Source organism: Girardinichthys multiradiatus, chromosome 6 (assembly GCF_021462225.1).
Source record: "Girardinichthys multiradiatus isolate DD_20200921_A chromosome 6, DD_fGirMul_XY1, whole genome shotgun sequence".
NCBI classification, from domain to species: domain Eukaryota; kingdom Metazoa; phylum Chordata; class Actinopteri; order Cyprinodontiformes; family Goodeidae; genus Girardinichthys; species Girardinichthys multiradiatus.
In genome coordinates this window covers 26,934,355-26,961,287 of record NC_061799.1, presented here as the reverse complement: position 1 = coordinate 26,961,287, position 26,933 = coordinate 26,934,355, and the positions used below count along the sequence as shown (strand labels likewise).

Sequence of the window (26,933 nt, the reverse complement as noted above, 5' to 3'; positions counted from 1 at the left end):
CGCGCTGTGCCGGTCCGTTGTGGTGAAGAGAGAGCTGAGCCGAAAAGCAAAGCTCTCAATTTACTGGTCGGTGTACGTTCCTACCCTCACTTATGGCCATGAACTTTGGGTCATGACCGAAAGAACGAGATCCCGGATACAAGCGGCTGAAATGAGCTTCCTCCGTAGGGTGGCCGGGCACTCCCTTAGAGATAGGGTGAGGAGCTCGGCCATCCGGGAGGGGCTCGGAGTAGAGCCGCTGCTCCTCCACATCGAGAGGAGCCAGTTGAGGTGGCTCGGGCATCTATACCGGATTACTCCTGGACGCCTTCCTTGGGATGGGAGGTGTTCCAGACACGTCCCACCGGGAGGAGGCCCAGGGGACGGCCCAGGTCACGCTGGAGGGACTATGTCTCTCGGCTGGCCTGGGAACGCCTTGGGCTCCCCCTGGAGGAACTGGAGGAGGTGTCTGGAGAGAGGGCGTCTCTGTTGAGTCTGCTGCCCCCGCAACCCGGTCCCGGATAAAGCGGAAGACGACGAGTACGAGTACAAGTATTTAATTACTCCATCCCATTTTCTGGGATAATAACACAGCATAGAACTTTAATAATTTTTGAAAACAAGAACTGGGTAAATAAGCTTAAATCTTTTGCGAAATATTTCTAATTCACTCAGGGTCAACACTATACATAGTGACTCAAATACATAAACATAGCCTTAAAAGTGATGAATTTGGTGTTCGGTCAATTTTTTCATTGTTGTAATAATTTTTACTGGCAATCAGTCTTTTACCGTTGGAAAACCTATTTATTTCCATTTATATGGTGTCTTTTCTGAAAGAGAAATGCATTTGTGGGTTGAGTATGTGAGCTGCAACCATAAAAACCTTGTCAAATGTGGTTTAGCATGGATTTACTAGAATAAGCAAAGTTTTTACTCACATTGTGTACATTTCTGTAAATTTTGCCCAAAGAATTAATAACTAATTCTGCATTTTTGGCACTCTGACCACCAATTTATGACCGCGACTTTAAATTATTGTTTGGCATGGATAAACAGTCAGTCAGCTATATTTTCAGGAAATCAGAAATCGTGGCACAAAAAAACAAGCAAGCACAAAAGTCAGACCTCCTGTTAGCTAATTTAAAATTATTTCCAGTTTCAGATGTCATTTGAGCTCTGTGTAGTTCGCAGCTATGGTCGTGCATTTATCGGCAGAAAATATACAGCTTTTGCTGTGAATGCCGTTAAATAACCTAGATAGAAAAATTCAAATATTATTAAACATTTTTTTTGAGCAAAACATGTTTGACTGATGAACTTCACCTTATATTTCATTTTACACGGCTCAGCCTCCCTAAAATACTCTTTTTATGTTGCTCACCTATAGCAAATAAATACATTAAATTCAATATAAACTTTTTAGAACTTGTTACCTTAAAAATCAAAGATATCTTAATATGTCCTGGGAATAATTTAAAGTGTTATCAATTGAGAAGAGATGGTGAATCCTGGTTAGCCATATTTGTCCTCAACTGCCTTTATGACAGACACACTACTTAATGTCTTCTTGGCCATCGCTGTGGATAACTTGGCCAACGCACAGGAACTTACCAAGGTTTGCATTGTTTTTTCTTAACCTGTAAAAACAATTATGTATTTTATATATGCTTATGTTTAGAACCTTAAGTGTCAAATAGTTGTTCATGTGGTTTGTATCACCAGGATGAAGAGGCGGAAGAAGAGTTCTTCAATCAGAGATATGCAAGAGGAAGAGACGGCTTGATATCAGAGTAAGTTATTGGGTTACATTTTACATCAGTCTTTACAAAAAGACACAATTAATGTTTTTTAGTATATGACAAAAAAATGTCACAACTCATAGGTTCATATGATCAATGGCCAAAACTTTAAAACTTTATGCTGAATATGGCGGTTTATACAGTGATGTTATAATCCCGGTCCCTTAAATGCAGTCTATACACATAGGAACATATTAATGTTTAGGTGAACACTAGGTAAGACATCCATTTACTGATGGCTAGTCTGCACCAATTAGAATGCTATAAGATGCTAAATCATGGTCCTTTAAAAACAAAACAAATTTATTCATAATATCGTTTGATCAATGCTGTTTTCTGTTATTGCATCCTAAGTTTAAGTTATGTTCCCTAAGAAGTTTTTATTTTTGAGTTATCTGAATTATAGAAAATAGTAATAAAGGAGAAGAGATAAAAATGAAAAAGTTGCTGCTGTTTTGATGTGATTACACAGCATTATTGGTGTGTTTTTCCGTCCAAAGAGATCTCATATTTTACTTTTGAATGTATGGACATGACAGTTTTACAAAAGCACAGATGTTTAAATCCCAGTGACTAATTTTTAGTTCTGAATATGAATGTGTCATTTGTGCGTAACATATATAAGTGTAACTCATGTATGTGTTGCAACCACTGATAAGCTTATTGATGTGAGTTTTTCTGGCTCCATCTTGCTGTCTTGTTATATTCTTGTTGTGTGGCACTGAACAAAATTATTTGATTAATATGTTTTCTCAGCTCAGCAGTTTTAGAGTACCATTTTTATGGCATTACATACATAACAAGTAAGTCCCAATAAAAAGTAAATATCATGCTATGACAAAAGAAAATTATATTTTAGTTATTTATTACAAAGGTGAATATTTTAAATAGATTCACTACCCACAGATTAGTATGTTTCTATCATTTCTGTTAATATTGGGGATTTTGGTTTGCTGCTGATGAAAAACTCTGATTACATAAAAATGCCAATAACAATAATTATAAATACAGAAATGTCACATTAATGCAAAGTATGTTCAAATTCTGTACATTATGTGCACTCAATAATAGTTTATTTTGCATGAAACACTGCATTAGCGCGTCATGGCAGGGAGGCGAAATAAATGCACATTTTCATGAAATTTATTGGAACGCACCTGTATTCAGTATTAAGTGAAATGAAGTGGAGTTCAGTGAATTCTTTACAATCTTAATTAGTTGATCCCTGCAGCTTTTGCTTCCAAGTTCACGTTTTGTTCTGTGCCACATCAGAAGTTCAGTGTATGTTGTAAACCACTAATGTCTTGTTTTCAAATGACCACTCATCGGACAACTAAAGAATCTGAACACCAGTAAGTAAAACTGAATGCATCCCGGTCACACAGACCTTTCTTTAGTTTCCCTACTCGAAAAGATTATTTTGTAGATGTTACACAATGTTTGCACTTTAATCCCACGCATTTTCTTTTTGGTCTTGTGGATTTTGTTCTCCCTTTTTTGACTTCTGATTCGTTCCTTCCTCCCAGGTATTATTGTTCATTTATTGGATGTTTGTTTGCTCATTTTTCCATGGGAATATTTTCTGTTAAGAATTAACCAACATTACTAATTTACTGACAAGGTTTGCCCTTTTCTTGCAACTTTTATTTAATTTTTTTCAACATTTTCTTGTTAGATAGCTGGTCTGCCAAATGGATATTTGTCTTTTTGTTTCTTGTCACTAAATCTGTACATGTGGACAGGTTACTGCCGCCATATTCAGGTATGTTTTGTGCTGTGATGTTTTAGTGGGAGAAGAAGACCCTACCTATACAGAAAACGGGCGATCCACAGAGGACGGCCCAATTTCCCAGAAGACCCTGACTGTGCAGCAGGGGCCCCAGATGAGCAGCCCCTGAACGGCGCCAGCACCTTTGTAACTCGCCGCGACAGGAGGAGAAAAGTTAACATATCCGTGTGGGAGCAGAGAGCCAACCAACTACGCAAACGTCGTCAGATGGCGAGCAGAGAGGAGCTGTTTGGTAGCCCTACAGAGGACAATGCTGAAACTCCCACCATTCCCAAACATGTGCCTACCATCTCTCCAGAGGCCAGCCCGGCTCACTTGGCTGAGTCTCCCATGTCAGTGAAGATGCCCCTACCTGAGCCCCCAATGTCCATCTCCATTCCAATGCCTGAGCCCCCGGCTGCTGAGCCCCTTGTCAACATGAGTGAGGAAAAAACAGTAGGAGCAAACCACCGGACTGCAGGCGGCGGAAGGCACCGGGTGGCCCGGAGGTTCAGGTCCAGTCAGGGACCAGAAGAAGGAGCAAGGCACAGACGCCACCGTCACCGAGAAGCTCGTGTTGAAGCCAAGAGTCTGGACTGCACACAGACCCCACATGAGGTTCTACATGTCAGACGGTCGCTTAGTCAAGAAAGGAAGATCATTGATGAAAGAGAGGAGAAGGAAGACAGAGAAGAGAGCGAGAGAGCTGAAGGAGAGGGAGAACAACAGAACATAACACAACTAGAGGAAGAGGATGGTACATGCATTGCCAATCCGTATGCGGAAGTCGGAGAAGAGAGCAGAAGGTAGGGCTGTTCCAGTGAACTATACCTGTTTATCTTTACTTCACTGCATTATGCAGCTTTTGTGTATCCAAAAGTTGAGAAAAGCTAAAAGGTGCTTCAAAAAATATATTTAATCCTTTCACAAAGTTGCTGTTACTTATCTGCTTGAAATGCTTCATGTGTTCGCCATGTTTATTGACAACCATAGTAAAGGTATTTGTTCACTTGGAAAAGAATCCCATATTAAAAAAAAAAAAAATTTAAATCACCAGTGCCATTATTTTTACCACTCTGGCTGTCCGTACTTCAAAAGAGGTGGTTGTTTTGCAATTTGGATGGAACCTAGTCTTCTCATATAACGTCATAGCATTTCACAAGGAGCATACAGAGAGAGGTAGCTCTTTGATCATTCTTCTTTGCAAAATCTTTTGTATTGTCCAGAATTCTGGGTCCCTCCTTATCCACTTTGTTTCTGAAGCTCACTATATGTGTTTTTCTAATTGATTTAGACTAGGATAGTGTGTTAATTTAGCACTATGTCCTGAATTATTATCCTCTTGAAAGATACTGATCACCTGTTGTTGGTTTTTTTGGATACCAGATTTATTTAAATTCTTCTGATATTTCAATTCATGATGCCATGCACTCTAACAAGGTTTCCACAACCCTTGGATGAGAAAAAGGCCCGCAGCGTCACATATCCCCCACCATACCTAACAGTGGTTGAGTATAGCTTTTCCACATATTTATCCTTTGTTTCATGCCAGACCCACATGAGTGTTAGGGTATATTCACACCTGCCACGTTTGGTCTGCTTTAAACAGACCAGAGTTAATTTCCCCTCTTGGTCTGGACCTTTTGTGCTGGTGTACAGGACACTCAGGCGAAGCCTTGCTCTGGACCAAAAAAACCGGGCCAAGACCCACTTTTTGAGGTGGTCTCGAGTCCTTCCAAACTGGTGCAGTTTGCTTCTGGGGTGAATATGTACTGGCCTCAATCCGACCCAGCCACAAGAAAGATACACCATTTTGGACCAAGCAACTGTAGTAAATGTTATAAACAGTAAATTTTGTACTGAAGTCGTACCTGATCCATCGTCTTTCACTTAGCAGCGCTGCTGCCAGCGTGTTGTGGGTCAGCGCACGCAGCTGCTCTTAACGCTCGCAATGATTTTGCAGCTGCAGGAACTGCACAAATATGCCAAACAAAAATGCAGCAAGGTCTGTGCTATGTCCCGCCCTAGTCATTTCTGTCCAATTGGAGGAACGAGCCTCACACCCGTGGCTTTGTCTACAAGTTATTGTTCACTTGCAAAAAGTACAATGTGAAAGCAAACTGCACCAAACGAAAAAAAATTACGTCCACTTTTGGTCTTCACCAAACAAGCAAATCACTTTTCTGGTGTGAATACACCCTTAGATACAGATAACCAAAGCACATGGTTCCAGTTAAAGTCCCAGTAGAGTTTTTCCACACTATGTTAACATGTTAGGACAAAAATGACTTTTTTGTAGTATCCCTCCCAAAGAAACAGGTTGGCTTGTAGATAACATCTATAGGTTGTTATGGAGATTCGGCAACCCTTCTAACATTAAGATTAAGTTTTTGTTTTGACCTGCCCTAACTTTGATTTGCCTAAAATTTGCCTAATTTGCCTAAAATGACTAATTGGGCAGCCTGTCAAATAAAGAGTATAGTTAGCTGCTAATTTTGACAATTCAGCTAAAGAATCCACCAAACCATCAACAATTACATTTGTAAGATCTCCAAAATAAATATTGTGTTCCTTTACTCATTATCTATTTTCACTGTGATTCATTTAATGTAAAGTATAATTATATCACCTTCTATGAATATTTACTATATTTTATTTGACATTATTGACACACATGTAAATGTTATTAAGAAAGGTTTGTGTCTACTACAATACTTTTATTAGAAATGATTATATTAGACAGCAAAGAGGATTGAGCAGCAGACGAAGGTGGAGACCTCAGCGGCCCGATCCACGGATGCTTAGGCTGGCTCTAGGGACGTGGAATGTCACCTCGCTGGGGGGGGGAAGAGCCTGAGCTTGTGCGGGAGGTCGAGAGATATCGACTAGAAATAGTCGGGCTCGCCTTCACGCACAGCGTGTGCTCTGGAACCCATCTCCTTAAGAGGGGCTGGACTCTCTTCTACTCTGGAGTGGCCCACGGGGAGAGGCGGCGGGCTGAGGTGGGTTTGCTTGTTGCCCCCCAGCTCAGCCGTCTCATGTTGGGGTTTACCCCAGTGGATGAGAGGGTCGCATCCCTGCGCCTTCGGGTTGGGGACAGGCCTCTGACTGTTGTTTCGGCCTACGGCCTTCGGGGTGCTAGATAGTGCCCCTCCCGGGGGACTCCATTATTCTGCTGGTGGACTTCTTCAACACCCACGTGAGAAACAACAGTGACACCTGGAGAGGTGTGATCGGGAGGAATGGCCTCCCCGATCTGAATCCGAGTGGTGCTTTGTTATTGGACTTCTGTGCTAGTCACAGATTGTCCATAATGAACACCTTGTTCAAACATAAGGGTGCCTATCAGTGCACTTGACACCAGGACACCCTAGGCAGGAGGTCAATGATCAACGTTGTTGTCGTACCATCAGACCTTCGGCCGCTGAGCTGTCCACTGATCATCACCTGGTGGTGAGTTGGATCCGCTGGAGGAGGAGAAAGCCGGACAGACTTGGCAGGCCCAAGCGCATAGTGAGGGTCTGCTGGGAACGTCTGGCAGAGCCCTCGGCCAGGAATGTGTTCAACTCCCACCTCCGGGAGAGCTTTGACCAGATCCCGGGGGATGTTGGAGACATAGAGTCCGAGTGGACCATGTTCTCCGCATCTATTGTCGATGCTACTGCCCGTAGCTGTGGCCCTAAAGTTTGCGGTGCCTGTCGCGGTGGCAATCCCAGAACCCGGTGGTGGACACCGCCAGTAAGGGACACTGTCAAGCTGAAGAAGGAGGTGGTTGTCTTGTGGGACTCCTGAAGCGGCTGACGGATACCGTGAGGCCAAGCATGCCGCAGCCCGGGCTGTAGCAGTGGCAAAAACCCGGGCCTGGGAGGAGTTTGGTGAGGCCATGGAGTAGGACTATCGGTTGGCCTTGAAGAAATTCTGGCAAACCGTCCACCGTCTCAGGAGGGGGAAGCAGTGCTTCGCCAACACTGTTTACAGTGGGGGTGGGAGGCTGCTAACCTCGACTGAGGACATTACCAGGCGGTGGAAGGAGTACTTTGAGGATCACGCATTCCCTGGTGGAAACAGAGGCGGGGGACTCAGGGTTGGACGCTTTCATCACCCATGTTGAAGTCACCGAGGTGGTTAAAAAGCTTCACGGTGGCAGGACTTCGGAGTGGATGAGATCCGCCCTGAGTACCTCAAATCTCTGGATTTTGTGGGGCTGTCATGGTTGACACGCCTCTTCAACATTGCATGGCGGTCGGGGACAGTGCCTCTGGACTGGCAGACTGGGGTGGTAGTCCCCCTACTTAAGAAGGGTGACCAGAGGGTATGTTCCAACTACAGGGGGATCACACACCTCAGCCTCCCTGGTAAGGTCACTCATGCCAATGCCAAACGTCGGTTTCAATGTTGCAAGGAGCGCAAATCTTGGGCTGTGGACATTGTGAAACATGTATTGTTCTCTGATAAGTCCACCTTTACTGTTTTCTCCACATCCGAGAGAGTTACGGTGTGGAGAAGCCCCAAAGAAGCATACCACCTAGACTGTTGCATGCCCAGAGTGAAGCATGGGGATGGGCCAGTGATGGTTTGGGCTGCCATATCATGGCATTCCTTTGGCCCAATACTTGTGCTAGATGGGTGCGTCACTGCCAAGGACTACCGAACCATTCTTGAGGACCATGTGCATCCAATGGTTCAAACATTGTATCCTGAAGGTGGTGTCGTGTATCAGGATGACAATGCACCAATACACACAGCAAGACTGGTTAAAGATTGGTTTGATGAACATGAAAGTGAAGTTGAACATCTCCCATGGCCTGCACAGTCACCAGATCTAAATATTATTGAACCACTTTGGGGTGTTTTGGAGGAGCGAGTCAGGAAACGTTTTCCTCCACCAGTATCACGTAGTGACCTGGCCACTATCCTGCAAGAAGAAATGCTTAAAATCCCTCTGACCATGGTGCAGGACTTGTATATGTCATTCCCAAGACAAATTGATGCTGTATTGGCCGCAAAAGGAGGCCCTACACCATACTAATAAATTATTGTGGTCTAAAACCAGGTGTTTCATTGTCCAACCTCTGTAGGTCCTCAAGCAGTAAAACATTCCCAGACCATCACCCACCACCACCATGTTTGATTGTCTGTGTGATGTTCATTTTTTGAAATGCTTGTTAGTGAAACGTAAAAACTGAGCCTAACTGAGGCAACAGAGGTGTGCACTTTAGATGTTGTTCAATGCACTCCTGGGTTATTTAGGGAGGCCAGCCACTCCTTGGAAGGTTAATCATTTTTCTATGTTTTCTGCATTTGTGGATAATTATTCCTATTACACTTCACTGGAGTTTGAAAGCCTTAGAAATGGGTTCGTGACACTTTACAAACTGATAAATGTCAACAGCTTTGTTTCTAATCTATTCTTGACTTTCATTAGATCAAGGTATAACGTGTTGCTTTTTGAGATATTTTGCCTACTTCACGTTCTCAGACAAGTTTTATTTACGTGATTTCTTACATGTATGGCTGTAATCAAGCCTGGGCGAGGCTAGGAAAATTTAACTTAGCTTTCCAAAAACTCTACTACTCTACAATTTCACAAGTGGTGCAAGTGGTGTGTTTAGAGTATTGCCATATAAACATTTGTTATAGAAGATGCAGGTTATCATGCTAATAGAACTGTGGGTTATAAATTAAAATAGAGGGTTACAGTTTGAAGTAGTAGGTTAGTCCATAGTTACATCAATGTCTGCACCATCTTTTACTGCACTCTGGCTCATTATTGTTGATACAGACTGATGCAACTGCTAGACCCAGGCGTGTTTTGAATAAATCTGTTGTTTAATTAAAGTGCAGAATTTAATCATGATCCAGAGGAATCTTCTCATACATTCTCTGATATTTCTGATAAAAAAACAGCAAGAAAAGCATAAACTTCAAGTAAATTTACTTGAACTTTGAAACAGTTCCTTCATGATGTCAGAGTAAATAATTTTGTGCTCTTTTTAAGTATTGTCATTTGTTTTCTGTACCCAGCAGCGATATTCCTGATCCTCCACAGTGCACCTGGTTAAAGCAGGGAGAGGCTGGCTGCATGGATCAGTATGAACCCCTGTGCCAAAACATCTCAGTTGAGCCTGCTTTAGAGGGAAAAGAGTACACCGTGAGTACCATTGAGTCAGAGAAACGCAAGATCTCCATCAAACGTGATAAGTCCAACCTGGAGGGCAGCGTGGCCATTGAAATGTCTACACAGCCCCTTCTGGAGCTTACTCCCGTCACAGGTAGACCTGTCTTTTCCCTGCAGTCACACTGCTTTAAATGGGGTATCATGAAATAGTAGCACCAGCTGTAGGTGTTTCTGAATTCTAATATCAGTAGCTACTTTTTTTGTTTACTCATGTTGTGTTATAGCTGTTCATGCAGAACTAACTCATTTCCCCTTTTTGGTCCTCTCCTACTGTCTGGGACTTTTAGAGAACAGCAAAGAGCTGCAAGCATACCAGTCTGAGCAGAATGAGGAGGAAACAGAGGACGAGGAACCCCCAGTGCCTCCTAAAACTGTAGCTCCTGATAGCATGTTCATCTTCAAAGCCTCCAACCCGTAAGATACAACACATACCCTCTAAATCATTTGTCTTGAATTTTTGCATGCACCCACTCAGCATCCTCCCCTTTCATTGCTCCACAGTATCAGGAGGATTTGTCACTATGTGGTCACTCTTCGCTACTTTGAAATGACCATTCTCCTTGTGATCGTGGCAAGCAGCATCGCGCTGGCGGCAGAAGACCCTGTGTGCACAAATTCAGACAGAAACAAGGTATATGAACTGCTAATGACCATTACAAATTACGATTTATGGGTAAATTAAGGTAAATGTAATATTTGTTTAAAATAAAATGAAAAGGCCAAGGGTTCAGATCCAGGTAGTTCTTTATAAGACACCTTGTAAGACTGACAATATTACTGCTGGTCAAACTGCCACAGTTCAAGTATTTGTTGCTAATGTGGTTTGAATGCCATTAGCCAATTTTAAAACAAAATACAGCTCAGAATAAGGCTCAAAAATAGAAATGGCGTTGCAAGACAGTATCGTTGTAAATATACATTTTCTAGATTTTTCTTAGATATATAACTAAAACCGGATATGCACATACAGGTCCTTCTCAAAATATTAGCATATTGTGATAAAGTTCATTATTTTCCATAATGTCATGATGAAAATTTAACAATCATATATTTTAGATTCATTGCACACTAACTGAAATATTTCAGGTCTTTTATTGTCTTAATACGGATGATTGTGGCATACAGCTCATGAAAACCCAAAATTCCTGTCTCACAAAATTAGCATATTTCATCCGACCAATTAAAGAAAAGTGTTTTTAATACAATAAACGTCAACCTTCAAATAATCATGTACAGTTATGCACTCAATACTTGGTCGGGAATCCTTTTGCAGAAATGACTGCTTCAATGGGGCGTGGCATGGAGGCAATCAGCCTGTGGCACTGCTGAGGTCTTATGGAGGCCCAGGATGCTTCGATAGCGGCCTTTAGCTCATCCAGAGTGTTGGGACTTGAGTCTCTCAACGTTCTCTTCACAATATCCCACAGATTCTCTATGGGGTTCAGGTCAGGACTTCTGGCATTTTGGCATTTCCTTCTCCCCAATCTTCCTCCAGACTCTGGCACCTTGATTTCCAAATGACATGCAGAATTTGCTTTCATCCGAAAAAAGTACTTTGGACCACTGAGCAACAGTCCAGTGCTGCTTCTCTGTAGCCCAGGTCAGGCGCTTCTGCCGCTGTTTCTGGTTCAAAAGTGGCTTGACCTGGGGAATGCGGCACCTGTAGCCCATTTCCTGCACACGCCTGTGCACGGTGGCTCTGGATGTTTCTACTCCAGACTCAGTCCACTGCTTCCGCAGGTCCCCCAAGGTCTGGAATCGGCCCTTCTCCACAATCTTCCTCAGGGTCCGGTCACCTCTTCTCGTTGTGCAGCGTTTTCTGCCACACTTTTTCCTTCCCACAGACTTCCCACTGAGGTGCCTTGATACAGCACTCTGGGAACAGCCTATTCGTTCAGAAATTTCTTTCTGTGTCTTACCCTCTTGCTTGAGGGTGTCAATAGTGGCCTTCTGGACAGCAGTCAGGTCGGCAGTCTTACCCATGATTGGGGTTTTGAGTGATGAACCAGGCTGGGAGTTTTAAAGGCCTCAGGAATCTTTTGCAGGTGTTTAGAGTTAGCTCGTTGATTCAGATGATTAGGTTCATAGCTCGTTTAGAGACCCTTTTAATGATATGCTAATTTTGTGAGATAGGAATTTTGGGTTTTCATGAGCTGTATGCCAAAATCATCCGTATTAAGACAATAAAAGACCTGAAATATTTCAGTTAGTGTGCAATGAATCTAAAATATATGAATGTTAAATTTTCATCACGACATTATGGAAAATAAAGAACTTTATCACAATATGCTAATATTTTGAGAAGGACCTGTACATTGTATTAAAGACACATAACCTTTTTTTTTTTTCGATGTCTAGCATTACCTCAAACTAAACCTTTCCTGTTTTCATTCAGTTAGGATTACCTACATTATTACTACATTACTTTCATGCTAAATGCCTGAATAATGAGTGTTTTTATTATTATTTACTACTATTTATGTTTTTATTACTTTCTTCAAATTTGACAGTTTACATACAATAACATCACTATACCTTTGAACAATTTAGGAAAGTTAAATGATGATGTGATGATTTTATAAGCTCCTGATTTGATTTGATTTGATTTAATTTAAACCTTTTAGGTTAAATGAAGGCACACACATTATTTGTAAATATGTGTATATACAGTGTTATTACAAAAGGGAAAGACAAGGTTGAATTGGTGCAACTATGTATGGTAGAGTGTTAAGTGCTCATCAGAGTGAAAGGAACTGTCTCTGTTGTGGCTGATATTTGCAAATAGCTCTCTGTACAAGACTTTTATCTGAAGATAAATCTCTTAAGAGTTTGTGTCCAGGACGTGTGGGGTCTGCAGAGATGTTAGCTGCCATTTTCCTGACCCTATACCTGTACAAGTCCTGAATGGACGAAAGGTCAGCCCTGATGATCCTCTCTGCAAACCTAATTTTGTAGTTTGTCCTCTATTATGGATGGGCCAAATCACAGAGTAATGGATGTGCACAGGACAGACTGAAAAATGGCAGCTTAGAAGATGGCCAGCAGCTCCTGTGACCAGTTAAACTTCTTGAGTTACCGCAGGAAGTACAGTCTCTGCTCGGCCTTATTTTGAACAGTGACCATGTGTGAGGACCAGCTCAGATCCCAAGAAAGGTTGGTTTTTACAAACCAGTAGAGATCCACAGACACAGTATTGTTGAGGATGGTGATGGAAGGCAGTGTGGGGGAGTTCTTCAGTAGTTTACTGTAATCTTCGCTTTCATGAGAGGGTAAGCTCCGGGTGGTTCTGACTGCATTAGTAATCTACCGGGTCCACTGCACTAGTGGACTAAGCATCTACTGGGTAAACATCACTTGTTCGACCGGTAAGCAAATTTCAGGTGGTCCAGTAGAAGGCCAGTGATGTACTTCAAATGCTTCAACAACTGTCACTAAAAGGATTTCATGACATTGTTGAGTCCTGGAGCTATCCTGGACTTGTGACGCTGATTTACATCTTCATCAGAGATCTTAAGTCCAGGTAAGGGGTATGAGGAGAGGAGGGCTATTGGTGCATGGGGAAATTTTTTGTCAGAGTGAGATGTGGATGAGTTAGTGGGAGGTGCGAGTGGTTGCTTTTCAAACCTGCAGTAAAAGCTGTTAAGGTCGTTTTATACAAGGGCTTGGTCCCCCCTACTGCAAGCCTTTTCCTTGGTCCTACGCAGCTCCCTTAGATGTGAAGTGAACCATGGTCTGTTGTTGTATGTGCAAAAGATCTTAATCTTCACACACGTCTTCACAAAAACTGATATAAGAAGTCACAGTTTCAGCAAATTTGTTCAGGTCAGTGCCAGAAGCTTCAAAACCTCTGCAGTCAAAGCAGGCCTGTAACATCTGCTTTCACTCATCATTCCACTTCTTTACAGTCCTGGCCATAGGCTTAGAGGTTTTTAAGTTATGAATTGGAATGAGATGAAGTAGGCAGTGAACAGGGATTGTGTAACTTCATGGAGAGGACATAAGTAAAATAATTGTTGCTACAATTTCCCTATGCCTGAAGGTGACACGTTCATCTGTTTAAATAATTTTGCGCAGGCGAAATCTTTAGCAATCATGTTATTCAAGAAGGAATTGCCTGTGTCCCACACATGAGGTGCTTAGGTGCAAAATGTCTGTATCAACCCCAGACAAAAGCAAAAGACCTTGTGAAAATGTTGGCTCAAGATGAGCAAGAGAGTAATTGTTCACATGTAACAAATTATGTAATGTTACGGTCTTAGAGGCCACTCAGTGAGGAAAAGGCCAGTACTCCCAAAAGTAACACAAAAAAACAAATTACAATTTGCAAATGCACTCAGAGACAAAGGCATTATGTTTTGGAGCCATATCCTGTGGTCCATGTCCTGTTCTGATGAAACTAAAGTTAAAGTGTTTGGCCATAATGGTCATCATAATATCTGGAGAAAAGGGAAGAGGTTTGTAAGCCTGAGAATACTATTTCAACTGTGAAATACTGGGTTGGCAGCATCATGTTATGTAGGTGTTTTGCTGTAGGAGGTACAGGTGAGCTGGCATCATGAGGAAAGAGCATCATGTGGAAATATTTAACATCTCAAGACATCAACCAATTAGACATTGAAGCTTGAGCACAAATCAGTATTCCAAATGGACAATGAACCTAAACGTACAGGTAAAATAATTGCAAAGGGGCTTAAGGACATCAAAGTCAATATTTTGGAGTGGTCATCACTAAGCTCTGATCTCAGTCTCACTGACAATTTGTGGGAAGAGCTGAAAAGGTGTGTGAAAGCAGGATGGCCTCCAAACCTGAATAGGTTATACCAGTTTGGTGAGGAGGAATGAGCCAAAATGTCTGCTAAATATATTGAGAAGATTGTGGAAGGATACTCAAAACATTTCAGCCAATCAAGTCAGAGAGTTTATGTTTTATATTGCAATTATTAAAAAAAACTATTAGAACAGCCTTAAACCATGATTTCAGGCTCAAACTTTGTAATAGTAAAATACTGAAGATGACTTTTTAGCTCTGTGCGACTAGTTGGATCTCTAGTTGACATATCACAGTCAGCAACAATGTGTCATGACACATTTGGCTTTCACGCACATCCAAGGTGAGAATAAGCAGCTCTGCCTGGCAAATCACTGTGCAGTTTGTTTTTCACAACTTTTCCTTTTTCTCAGCGTCACGGAGAGTGTCCAGAGTAAGCATTTGTACGGTGGAACTAATCTGAGTATGTGAAAGAAGTACAATGCTTTGTTCAGCTGTTGAGCTACTCTTAAAGGGATGTTACATTCATTTTGACAAAAGAATATGTCTTTTTTATGTCTCCAGATGGAGCGTTGCTAGGTCTATAATTGAAATCTATTGTGAATTAATAAGGACTTTCTCAGTAATGGTAGAAACACATTGCTACTCAGTTGGTGTGGATTTTATAACCAGTTTGCTGCTCTGATGCTGATTTTCCTCTTATAAATTGGTCTCATGAGTCATGCAGCTTAATGGAAGCGGCGCTCTACATTACCGCCGCACTTTAGATAATCCTGCTGGTTGTTATTCCACCAAACAACTGATATTTTGTGATTTGTTTTTGGTGAATATTATATGAGTGAGATGATTCAACAGACCCAGAACCAGACAGAACTAAAAATATCTACATTTGTGTTTGTATCTGTGTCTATAATTGTTTGAGCTTAGTCCATTCAGGCAGATTTTTAAAGGATTCACCATTAAGCTGTTCCGTACTGGAAAATCTTGCCCTGAGGCATTTTTGTTTGGTAATCATTGTGACTACAGGGTAATACATGTACTACTACTGTGTACTGTGTCAATATGACTAATGTAAATTTCATCTACTTACTGAGAGCTGGCTTAAATGTGTTTTTAAACCACCCAGGTGCTGCGATATTTTGATTATGTCTTCACTGGAGTGTTCACCTTTGAAATGATCATAAAGGTAGGTGACTGAAGCAAGTTTCCCATTGAAAAAAAAAAAAAAACAACTTTCATTTGGGGCCTGTTTTCTCTTAAGGTTTTTGCATGAATATATTTTTGGCCTCCAGATGATAGACCAGGGTCTCATTCTGCATGATGGCTCCTATTTCCGAGACATGTGGAACCTCCTGGACTTCATTGTAGTGGTGGGAGCTCTGATCGCCTTTGCTCTAACGTGAGTCACAACACAGTTCAGCCTTTTCATATGACTAACGGCTGACTCACTGCAGCTTATAACTTTGCGAGTATGCAGTCTTTTATAAACGGTCCTTCCTGAAGTCACAAACTGCATGCATCAAGACACCTGTGAAGTGGATAACTCAGTTTTAAATTTCACCTCAGGGCTTCAAAAGGAAAATATAGCTTTTTGTGTAGTTTTTAACTGTTGTCTTTCAATGCTTTCGAGCACAGATAATTTACTAACTAACTAACTGACACCCTTGTGCAATTTGTCAGAGAGAGGTTTTACTGTATGTTGATTTTTCTGTTGTTAATATAGATGTGATTGGATGTGATGTAACCTTTTTTATCCCTGAATTTTTTTCTATGTTGTTCCTGTGGATTTTATGACTGTTGGGGATACCAGGAATGTGATGGGGTAAAAATTTTCTAAATGTGAACATCTCTCATTAGTCTTTTACATATTTCTCTCCTTCCCATACATTTTGACTTTTGCATTATTTTTTTTATTATGATGTCTTTCACACATCACAAAACTAAAGATTCTGGCATGTATTAGGAGCATAAAATAAGAATAAGAATAAAAATAAGTATATAAATACTGTACGTAATATACAGTAGGGAAAATCTGTGGTGAATATATGATGGTTTTTCCAAGTGAAAATATTTCTAATGGGAAAACTCACATTTATACCTGATGTTGGTAACAACCCAAGTAACCCACAGATTCAGAGAAATTAAAACAATTTAGTCTAAAATATAAGTTCTATGCGATAAAGTGGAATAACTCTATACATAGCATTTATGACGTGTTTTAGAAAAGCCTTTAGAGGGAATAACAGCAGTCTCCTGTGTGGAGTAACTAGTGTCATAAATTGCTCAGGTTGAATGTCTTGAAGATTATGGGTGACTTGTATGCACTCTGATCTTTAGTTGTTTCCGCAGATTTTTTATTGAATTCAACTCGACTAATTGACAGGGTCTTTCTAGCACCTTGATGTTCCTTCCCTGAAACTGGTGGTTTCTTTTGCTGTGTGTTTGGGATTGTTATCTTGATGAAAAACCCATCCTAATTTCATCTTCAGGTTGTTATCAAGAGTTGTTATCAGTAAATTTCCATATTTATCCTTTGTTGAGTTTTGAAAATTAAAGTCTCCCGGTACGATATGCTTAAAAATAGGCCCAGACCATTATGTCCTCACCTCCAAACCTTAATGTTTGGAGGTTACAGAGTATTTGGGGTGATGTTGCAGGGCCATTCTCCTCCTAACATTGTATGCAATGACATTTAAAGAATTAAACTTTGCTATCATCTGACCAGACTATTTTCTCCCAGTATTTCCCTGGCTTGTCCAAATGTTCTGCAGCAAACATTAAATTAAGTTGCATGTGCTATTTCTTCAGCAGTGGAGTCTTGTGCAGTGAGTGTGGATAGACTCAGTTGTGGTTGAGAGTATTACTTATTGTTATTATAGAAAAAACATGCCAATTCCAGTTCTTTCTGAATGGCTCTGTGATTGGTTCTTGGATCTTGGAGATCTCTTATGATCGTTTGACTTCTCTGTCAGAAATCTTGTTAGAAACACCAGGTCATGGCTGGTTTTTATTGAAATTATGTTCTTTTCACTTTTGGATTACGGTCCCTATGGTACATTGAGAAGTTTAGAAGCCCGTCTGTAGCCAGTGCCATCAATGTTTCCATGTTTTCAATGTTTCCAAACAATCAGGATCTTATTGGTATAAACCAAACAGACTGATTTTCAGGGATTTCCTTGTCTTTCTATGCAAGTTTGGACCTCTTTTCATTGATGTGTTCAGTACTCGTTCCCTTCACAAATGAACTTCATTAAAGAGAACTTAATTTGTTAGTTCTTAGTTTTTAATGGGTGGAGTGCTTAAATTGTTATCAACATCTATCTATCTATCTATCTATCTATCTATCTATCTATCTATCTATCTATCTATCTATCTATCTATCTATCTATCTATCTATCTATCTATCTATCTATCTATCTATCTATCTATCTATCTATCTATCTATCTATCTATCTATCTATCTATCTATCTATCTATCTATCTATCTATCTATCTATCTATCTATCTATCTATCTATCTATCTATCTATCGATCTATCGATCTATCGATCTATCTATCTATCTATCTATCTATCTATCTATCTGACTTAAAAATGACTTAAAACATTAACAACGAATGTGATAATTTTGGTTACTAAAGTAAAAAATAATAGTGAAATATGATCAGAATTTTATCCCTAATGTCTGCCAGTCTCTAACTCTTTCTCTTTACTATGTTATGTTCTTTCTCTTAGTTCAATGACATTTTGCTCTCACTGTGTTCTTCTATTTATGCCATGTCTTTGTGTTTGAGTTCGAAAGCAGAGCTGCATTCCTTAAAACTTCTTTTCATTTTCAACAGAAACAACAAAGGCCGAGACATCAAGACAATAAAGTCCCTCCGAGTTCTTAGAGTTCTGCGGCCTCTTAAAACCATCAAGAGGCTTCCTAAACTCAAGGTCTGATGAAAATATGAAAAACTCGCTTTTGCTGTTGCCTCACAAGCTTCTGACAGATTATTTTGCTTAGCCTCCCTCTTGTCTTTCTCCTTCACAGGCGGTTTTTGACTGTGTGGTCACATCTCTAAAGAACGTCTTCAACATCCTCATTGTGTATCAGCTCTTTATGTTCATCTTTGCTGTCATCGCGGTCCAGCTCTTTAAGGGGAAGTTCTTCTTTTGCACTGACAGCTCCATGAAAACAGAAAAGGAATGTCGGTAAATAAGCATGCAAACCGTTCTCTCAGACTCACATTAGTGTTTTGAGTAGATATGCTCTGTATTTATCAACATGATCCTCCTACATGTTGTCAGCTTCAATAAGCATGTTCTTCCATGCTGTATAATAGGGGAACTGTTGTCATTAAACCTGAAAATAAAGAGACAAAATCCGTTCCTTCTATTGTTGTCAAAAAAGAGGTGACAGCAAATATTTTTCTGACATTTCGGGAAATATGCTTGTTTACGCTTCTGTTAAAAGAAGAGTCATACCTTTCTTGTCTTTGAATATTAGGATTACATTCTGATTAAAGCTTATGACAGAAATATTGACAGGTAATTTGTAAAGTTGTTGTGTAATGCAGAACTACAGCAAGAAATCAATTGTGGTTTTATACAAGGGCCAATTTTACAAAAATACTGCCACAACATACTGCCTGAAATATCTTACAGAATCAGAGTCAGCTTTATTCCCCAAGTTTGTGCACACAAACAAGGAAATTTAAAATATAAATGTATAAAAATGGAAAGAAAAATAAAACATTTTGTTTTTGTAAAGATGTATGTATATAGTGTTTTCTACAAAAGAGAAGGTGATGGTTAAATTGGTGCAAATATAATTAGTATCGATTGATCTGGGCTCTCTGACTATTAAGTGTTCCTCAGAGAGATAGCCAGGGGAAAAAAACTGTCTAATTTTTGCAAATAGCGCATTGTATTGCCAACCTGAAACTAAATGTTTAAACAGTTTGTATCCAGGATGTGTGAGGTCTGCAGATATATTAGCTGCCCTCTTCCTGACCCTAGATCTGTACAAGTCCTGGATGGAGGAATGGTCAGCCTTGATGATCCTCCCTGCAGACCTACTTGTTTGTTGTAGTTTGGACCTGTTCTGTTTTGTGAATGAGCCAAACCACACAGTGATGGACAAACACAGGACAGTCTAAATAATGGCAGTGTAGAAATTGACCAGCAGCTCCTGTGAAAGTTTGTACTTTCTCAGTTGACGCAGGAAGGACAGTCCCTGCTGGGCTGTCTTCCAAACATTATCTGAGTGCAAGGACTACTCAGGTCCCAAGAAAGGATAGTTCCTAGGAACTGGAAGTGATCCGCAATCTTGTTGATGGTGGTGAGCCGATACACCTCTTGTCTGTATGCAGACTCGTTATTGTCTTGGACAGACCAATAACAAAAGTATTATCTGCCAACTTCAGGAACCATTAACCTTCAAACATTGTCTCAAAAGTTATGGCCACAAACATTTTTAAAGTGCACTTTTCAGTATTTATATATAATAAAATGGACAGTAACTGGCTCGAGATACTATGATGATTTAGGATTGTTTTTGTACCTTTCGCACTTTTTTTAGTTCCATACTTGGACCATCATGTTAAGTTTCTAGAGCTAAATCAAGGCCTCACAGATTCTGAGCAGAATCTCTGAAGGTTTGAACTGGCCTAACTTTTTTTTAATAAAAGCATAAAAGCATGATGTTTCTAAATGGACTCTTACAAATAAATCTAATTTCAGTCAACATTAGTCCACAGAATTATTTTGATCACCTGCTAACATTCACAGGTAACCAAAGCTTTTGTACTGTTCATTAAGTTGCAGTTTAATAGGTGAATAGAGGGAAATGATGACCTTCAGTCTTTTCTGTTCCCTGCAGAGGCTTCTACATTGACTACAGTAGAGACAAGAAAGAGGTCAAGAGAAGAGAGTGGAGGAGACACGAGTTTCACTACGACAACGTCTGCTGGGCCCTGCTCACGCTTTTTACCGTGTCGACTGGAGAAGGCTGGCCTCAGTAAGTTCACATGCACAATGAAGCTTATGAGGGCATATACAGTAAATTTTATTTATTTCACTGCTCATGAGTGGGAACAGAAAATGCAAAGGTTTAGTGCATCTTTTTTTGCGATCCAGAGTCCTTCAGCACTCCACTGATGTCACAGAGGAGAACATGGGGCCAAGTCGCGGGAACCGGATGGAAATGTCCGTCTTCTATGTGGTCTACTTTGTGGTCTTTCCGTTCTTCTTCGTCAACATCTTTGTGGCTCTTATCATCATAACCTTCCAGGAGCAGGGTGATAAGATGATTCAGGAGTGCAGCCTGGAAAAGAATGAGGTATCAACAACGCTTGTTAATGTTGTTTAAGGCATATTTGTTGTTTATACAGTTAAATTCCTCCCCATCAGAGGGCCTGCATTGACTTTGCCATCAGTGCTAAGCCGATGACTCGCTACATGCCCCAGAACAGACAAACCTTCCAGTACAGACTCTGGCACTTTGTGGCATCGCCTTCTTTTGAGTACACAGTGCTTGTCATGATCGCCCTGAACACAGTTGTTCTTATGATGAAGGTAAATATACAAGGTATATATAGATATCTATATATCTAAAAAACCTTACTCTTTGAGATAATAATATAACAATATCTTTTTTATTTTAGTATCACTCGGCCCCAACAGCTTATGATGCCATCCTGAAACACCTAAACACAGCCTTTACGGTGCTCTTCTCCATGGAGTGTATACTGAAGATCATGGCTTTTGGGTTTGTGGTAAGTGTGAATGCGAGCAGAAGAGCTGCTGACCTAAGACATTTAGAACAAACTCTTGTTCCTGCAGTGCATTTAAAAAAATCGAATCACTTTCAAATTATGTTTTTTCTGTAGAACTACTTTCGAGACACTTGGAATATTTTTGATTTTATCACTGTTCTTGGCAGCATCACAGAAATAATTGTGGACTTGCAGGTAAGTCGTGTCCTGAATGTTGATCAATGTTAAAAGGTTGCAACCTAAAAATAAACACCAGAACTGTCAGCTCCAAACGCAGCATCAAATGTTTTGCGAGTTTTCGCACAGGTGACTCTCTGCCTCCAGTGCCAGCTTAAGTCCGGTTGTGTTGAATTTCGTCTTCTGTGATTTACATCCTATCATTTCCAAATGGCTGCCACTCTTTCCCTCTCTGGCTGTGTTGCTCTCCCTCTAATCGCCTCGTATGGCCGTCCTAGTCGGTGAACACTATCAACATGAGTTTCCTGAAGCTTTTCCGGGCAGCCAGGTTGATCAAGCTGCTGAGACAGGGCTACACCATCCGCATTCTTCTTTGGACATTCGTACAATCCTTCAAGGTCAGAAAGTTTACACTCTTATTTATTTATTCATTTAGTTAGTTATGTAGAGCATTTCAAAAACTGTAGTACATTGTTTTTCCTTCTCTGACAGGCTCTACCTTATGTCTGCCTTCTGATTGCCATGCTTTTCTTCATTTATGCCATAATTGGAATGCAGGTAAATTTTTGCTACTATTGAAATTAATTTCAGCAACTTTACAAGAATAATAAGTAAAAGGTGACATAAATTTATTGTAACATGCAATGCCATTGTTTAATATTGAAAATAAGCATAACATTTGTGATATTTTTCAGATTAAACAGCTTTTAGTTTACTTTAAGATATACAGAGAAAGTATTGTTTATAGAAGTACAATCAGCACAGAAAAGCCTTTCTCTAATGTGTAATTACTAAATATCTTTTGTAAATAGATCTTTACCAAGAGAATTTGCTAGGCCCCTATTAATTAAATCTAATGATTGCAGTGTATGGTACAGATTAATTAACTTATTTTTCTTTACAGTGAACATTTTGATATCAACCTAAGGTCTGATCTAATCTAATGAGTATAGTATGATATTCCGATAATCCGGTGTGGTTGTAAAAGCTAAGTGATCTGCCATGAAATTGTTCAATTCTCTGAATTCTTGTGTTTTCTGCAGGTGTTTGGAAACATCAAGCTGAATGATGAGAGTCACATCAATCAGCACAACAATTTTAAGACATTTTTCAGTGCACTAATGCTTCTGTTCAGGTAGCTGTATGAAATATCTGAATAAAATGCACCTGCAATGTCAATTTCAGCTAAAGATTGTGTAATTGTTCGTTGGTCTATTTAATGCTGCTTGTGTTTCAAATACCAGGAGTGCTACAGGGGAGTCCTGGCAGGAGATTATGCTGTCCTGCCTATCCGGACAGGAGTGTGAGCCAGATCCCTCCATTGCCCCTCTCACCATGTCTCCAGACCACGAGGGCGGTTGTGGGACCGACTTTGCTTATTGCTACTTTGTCTCCTTCATCTTCTTCAGCTCCTTTCTGGTCCGACACAACAAAATAAATAAAAAATTAATCACTTTTTTGCAGCAGTTAGTTTTCTAACTCATTTTATCCTCTCATCTAGCTTATATTTTCATCTCAGATCTCTGTTTATGTGTCTTTTTTTCAGATGCTGAATCTGTTTGTTGCTGTGATTATGGATAACTTTGAGTACCTGACACGAGACTCCTCCATCCTAGGCCCTCATCATCTGGATGAATTTGTCCGAATATGGGGTGAATATGATAGACTGGCATGGTGAGTATTGACCTAATTAATGCTACTCTTTCACGTTTCAGTATGTTGACCAGATCAGTGTTGATGTTCCTTCTGTAACCAGCAGAGGGCAGCCAAGATACATTTGCTGCATTCTGATTATTACCATGCAAAAGTGTTCATACCTCTCCAACTTTTTACACACTTTGTCACATTCCAACCACAGTCAGCATTGTATTTTATTGAGACTTTATGTGATAGACCAACACAATGTAGTGGATACTAAGAACAACTGCCTTAATTGCCCAGCCACCTTTAGAAGCCCCTAGTAAGAAGAGCTCACCTGTCTTTAATTTAATCTCAGTACTGAGGTTTGTTAGGGAACATTAGTACAAACAGCATCATGAAAACCAAGGAACACACCAGAGAGGTCCGAAATAAACTTGATAGGTTATGAAACTATATCACAAGCTTTGAACATCTCATGGAGTACTATTTAGTCCATCATCTGAACATGGAGCATGTATGGCGCCACTTCATACCTACCCAGAAATGTTGTCCACCTAACCAACAGTTCAGGCAAAGAGAGCAGTCATAAAACCCATGGTAACTCTGAGTGACCTCCAGAGATCCATAGCTTAGGTTGGAGAATGTGTTACCAGTGCAACTATTAGGTGTGAACTACATAAATCTGGCCTTTTCTCGCAATGTTTGAATCTTTGCGCTTGTTGACTTCTGCAGAACCAAAACAAAATGTGTGTTCATTTCTTTTTCCTTTAATTTTGTAAATATTAGGGAGAGTCTGCCTTTACAGCTGAATAAAGAAATGGACTGAAACAATATTGATTACAAAATAGCTGGTGTTCAAGAGTGTTTTCTTTTTCTTTTTTTACATATATGATGTAATGTTTTGGGTTTTCTTGTTCCAAACTTTGAGTTACAATAAACTTAAAATAAGAATAAATATACATAATGATTCAATTCAATTCAATTCAGTTTTATTTATATAGTGCCAATTCACAACACATGTTGTCTCAAGGCACTTCACAACAGTCAGGTACATACATTCCAATTAATCCTAACAATTGAACAGTGCAGTCGGAGTTAGCTTTTTATTCAAATTGGATAAAAAGTTTTTCTTTCTAAGGAAACCCAGCAGATTGCATCCAGTCAGTGACTTGCAGCATTCACTCCTCCTGGATGAGCATGTAGAGACAGTGGACAGTCACTGGCATTGACTTTGCAGCAATCTCTTATACTGAGCATGCATGTAGCAACAGCGGAGAGGAAAAACTCCCTTTTAATGATCAACTGTATAGTTCTTAAAACTGTCAAACCTTACTGGAAACTAATAAATGAAGTAAAAATATAACAATATGTTCACTCATTAATGAAGCTCATCCCCTCCCACCAACAGACAACAGGGTTAGGCATGTCTGTAATGTCTTTAATTATTAAAGACTGAATAGATTGTTCCTTAACCTCATTTTAACTTTGCTTTAACTACTGAGATATCAATATTTTTTGTTTTGTTTTTATTTTTAGAAATGCTTGTTTTTGTAAAACAGCTGGAAATATTAGGGATATATATATAAAAGCAAAACCTATTTTTGCATGAATCATCAAATGATCCAGTAGTGGGTCTGTACTAGAAGCGAAGCTTTATGAACCTACAGTAAGAGCTACCATGGATAATTTAGATCAAAACATACTTATGTGTTGGAATGGCCCAGACATACAGTAAATCTACATTAACTAAAAATCTATGGCAAGGCTTAAAAATTTATGTTCACGTATGCTCTGCACCCAGTCTTACTGAGTTGTTTTCCAAGGAAGAACGGGCAAAAGTTTCAACTCTACATGAGCGAAACTGGTGCAGACTTGCAGTTGTGGTTGCAGTTGCACTCAAAGGTGGGTCTACAAAGTATTAACTTGTGGGGGCTAAATACAAATGCAAGCCATATTTTTTAGATTTTTATTTGGACAAAAATGTGAAAACCATGTATCATTGTCCTTCCACTTTACAATTATGCACTACATTGTGTTGTTGTATTTTTAAAAAGCATACGTTGAAGTTTGTGGTTGCAAGATGGGAAAAGGTGTAAGAGGTACTGTATGCTGATGCTTTTGCAAGGCACTGCATGTTTAGCACCAGCCTATGATCAGCATTCATTTTAAAGGACAATAAACCTTGTTGCACGGTGGTACAGTTCGTAGCACTGTTGCCTTGTAGCAAGAAGGTCCTAGGTTCAATTCCCAGCCTGGAGTCTTTCTGCATGGAGTTTGCATGTTCTCCCTGTGCATGTGTGGGTTCTCACCAGGTACTCCGGCTTCCTCCCACAGTCCAAAGATATGCCTGTTAGGTTAATTGGTCACTCTAAATTGTCCTTAGGTGTATGAATGAGTGTGTGCGCGGTTGTTTGTGTGTTGCCCTGCGATGGACTGGCAACCTGTCCAGGGTGTACCCTGCCTCTCACCCATAGACTGCTGGAGATAGGCACCAGCTCCCCCGTGACCCACTATGGAATAAGCGGTAGAAAATGACTGACTGACTAAACCTTGTTCTTTTCATTAATCCCTCTACTCTTTGCGCTTTCTGTTACTCCTATGTTTTTTCAAGTGGGCGTATTCACTACACAGCTATGTACGAAATGTTGACACACATGTCTCCACCTTTGGGCTTGGGTAAAAAATGTCCCGCTAAGATCGCCTACAAGGTAATAAAAACGTGATCACTGTTTTTATTTTAACAGAAGAAACAGAGTAATTAAAAAAGTGTAAAAAAGCAACATAAAAAGTAAATGCTAACTGCTTTTGATTTGAGAAAACAGAAATCAGACTTTTTTTGTTGTATTGCTTAGGTTTTACAGAGTAATCTTATTTCCCATTATTTGTCTTCTTTAGAGGTTGGTGTTGATGAACATGCCTGTGGATGAGGACATGAGCGTCCACTTCACCTCTACTCTAATGTCTCTCATCCGCACAGCTTTAGACATCAAAATAGCTCGAGGTCAGAGTCACGTTTATTTATTGTCAATAATGCAAAATGTCAATTCTAATAAATGAAAAAATTATTAGAATGTAAAAAGTGTATATTTGTCCCAGGTGGTGAGGACCGTATTGCTCTGGATGCCGAGCTACAGAAGGAGATCAGCATCATTTGGCCTTATCTGCAGCAGAAGACCTTGGACCTACTGGTACCTATCAACAAAGGTCAGTCTCTAACTGTAGCATTTTTCAATCTGCTGCTAAGAGACAGAAGGTGAGACTTAATGAAGTGCATCTGCTGCTCCCACAGATACCGACATGACAGTGGGAAAGATCTACGCTTCAATGATGATAATGGACTACTTCAAACAGAACAAAGCAAAGAAACTCAGACAACAGCTGGAAGCACAAGTCAGCACAGCATGTTTCTGTGAACTGTTGCACCTCCTCTTGAGAGCATTCTTTTTGTTAGATTTGTAATTTCATTTTCCCTGCTTACTGTTTTGTATGACTGGATAGAGTCACTGGGTTTTTATTCTGTCCAGAAAAGTCTGGAAAATGAAAATAAAGTATGAGAAAATATTGGTAGTTTTAGACATTCTTTCATATCCCATTATCTAAATGTGGCGTCCTTCCTTCCATCCTCCTGTCCAAGTGTGCTTGTTGTTTTTCCTTTGTTTCTTCTTTCCTCCTTCATCACTGAATCCCTCCTTCCTTCTTTTCTACCATGTATACTACATTCTTTCTTTCTATCTTCATTGGTCCTCCATCCTTCCCTTCCTTGGTGTTCTTCCTTCTTTTCTTGTTTCCTTTCCTGTCCTTGTTTATTTCTTGTGTTCTATTTTCCTTCCTCCCTCCTGTGCTTTCTCCTGCATCTGCTAC

At 40.1% G+C, this 26,933-nt stretch overlaps 1 protein-coding gene across 8 annotated transcripts in view; it reads left to right on the top strand.

Annotated features, from left to right (window-relative positions):
• LOC124869796 (voltage-dependent R-type calcium channel subunit alpha-1E-like) overlaps nt 1-26,933 on the top strand; it is a 101,854-nt gene that overhangs the window by 65,153 nt on the left and 9,768 nt on the right. For 6 of the 8 annotated variants that reach the window (XM_047367932.1, XM_047367931.1, XM_047367928.1 and 3 more), the window contains 25 exons: nt 1,530-1,597; nt 1,705-1,772; nt 3,570-4,355; nt 9,574-9,821; nt 10,015-10,141; nt 10,229-10,358; nt 15,622-15,681; nt 15,788-15,894; nt 16,306-16,317; nt 18,336-18,432; nt 18,530-18,690; nt 20,360-20,497; nt 20,617-20,818; nt 20,890-21,054; nt 21,144-21,254; nt 21,369-21,449; nt 21,710-21,829; nt 21,924-21,989; nt 22,475-22,566; nt 22,676-22,850; nt 22,978-23,105; nt 25,684-25,780; nt 25,968-26,073; nt 26,169-26,276; nt 26,362-26,462. In XM_047367932.1, coding sequence (XP_047223888.1) covers nt 1,530-1,597; nt 1,705-1,772; nt 3,570-4,355; nt 9,574-9,821; nt 10,015-10,141; nt 10,229-10,358; nt 15,622-15,681; nt 15,788-15,894; nt 16,306-16,317; nt 18,336-18,432; nt 18,530-18,690; nt 20,360-20,497; nt 20,617-20,818; nt 20,890-21,054; nt 21,144-21,254; nt 21,369-21,449; nt 21,710-21,829; nt 21,924-21,989; nt 22,475-22,566; nt 22,676-22,850; nt 22,978-23,105; nt 25,684-25,780; nt 25,968-26,073; nt 26,169-26,276; nt 26,362-26,462 — 3,554 coding nt within the window. The remainder of the gene's footprint in view (nt 1-1,529; nt 1,598-1,704; nt 1,773-3,569; nt 4,356-9,573; nt 9,822-10,014; nt 10,142-10,228; nt 10,359-15,621; nt 15,682-15,787; nt 15,895-16,305; nt 16,318-18,335; nt 18,433-18,529; nt 18,691-20,359; nt 20,498-20,616; nt 20,819-20,889; nt 21,055-21,143; nt 21,255-21,368; nt 21,450-21,709; nt 21,830-21,923; nt 21,990-22,474; nt 22,567-22,675; nt 22,851-22,977; nt 23,106-25,683; nt 25,781-25,967; nt 26,074-26,168; nt 26,277-26,361; nt 26,463-26,933) is intronic. The other 2 variants (XM_047367927.1, XM_047367929.1) reach the window with 2 other exon arrangements.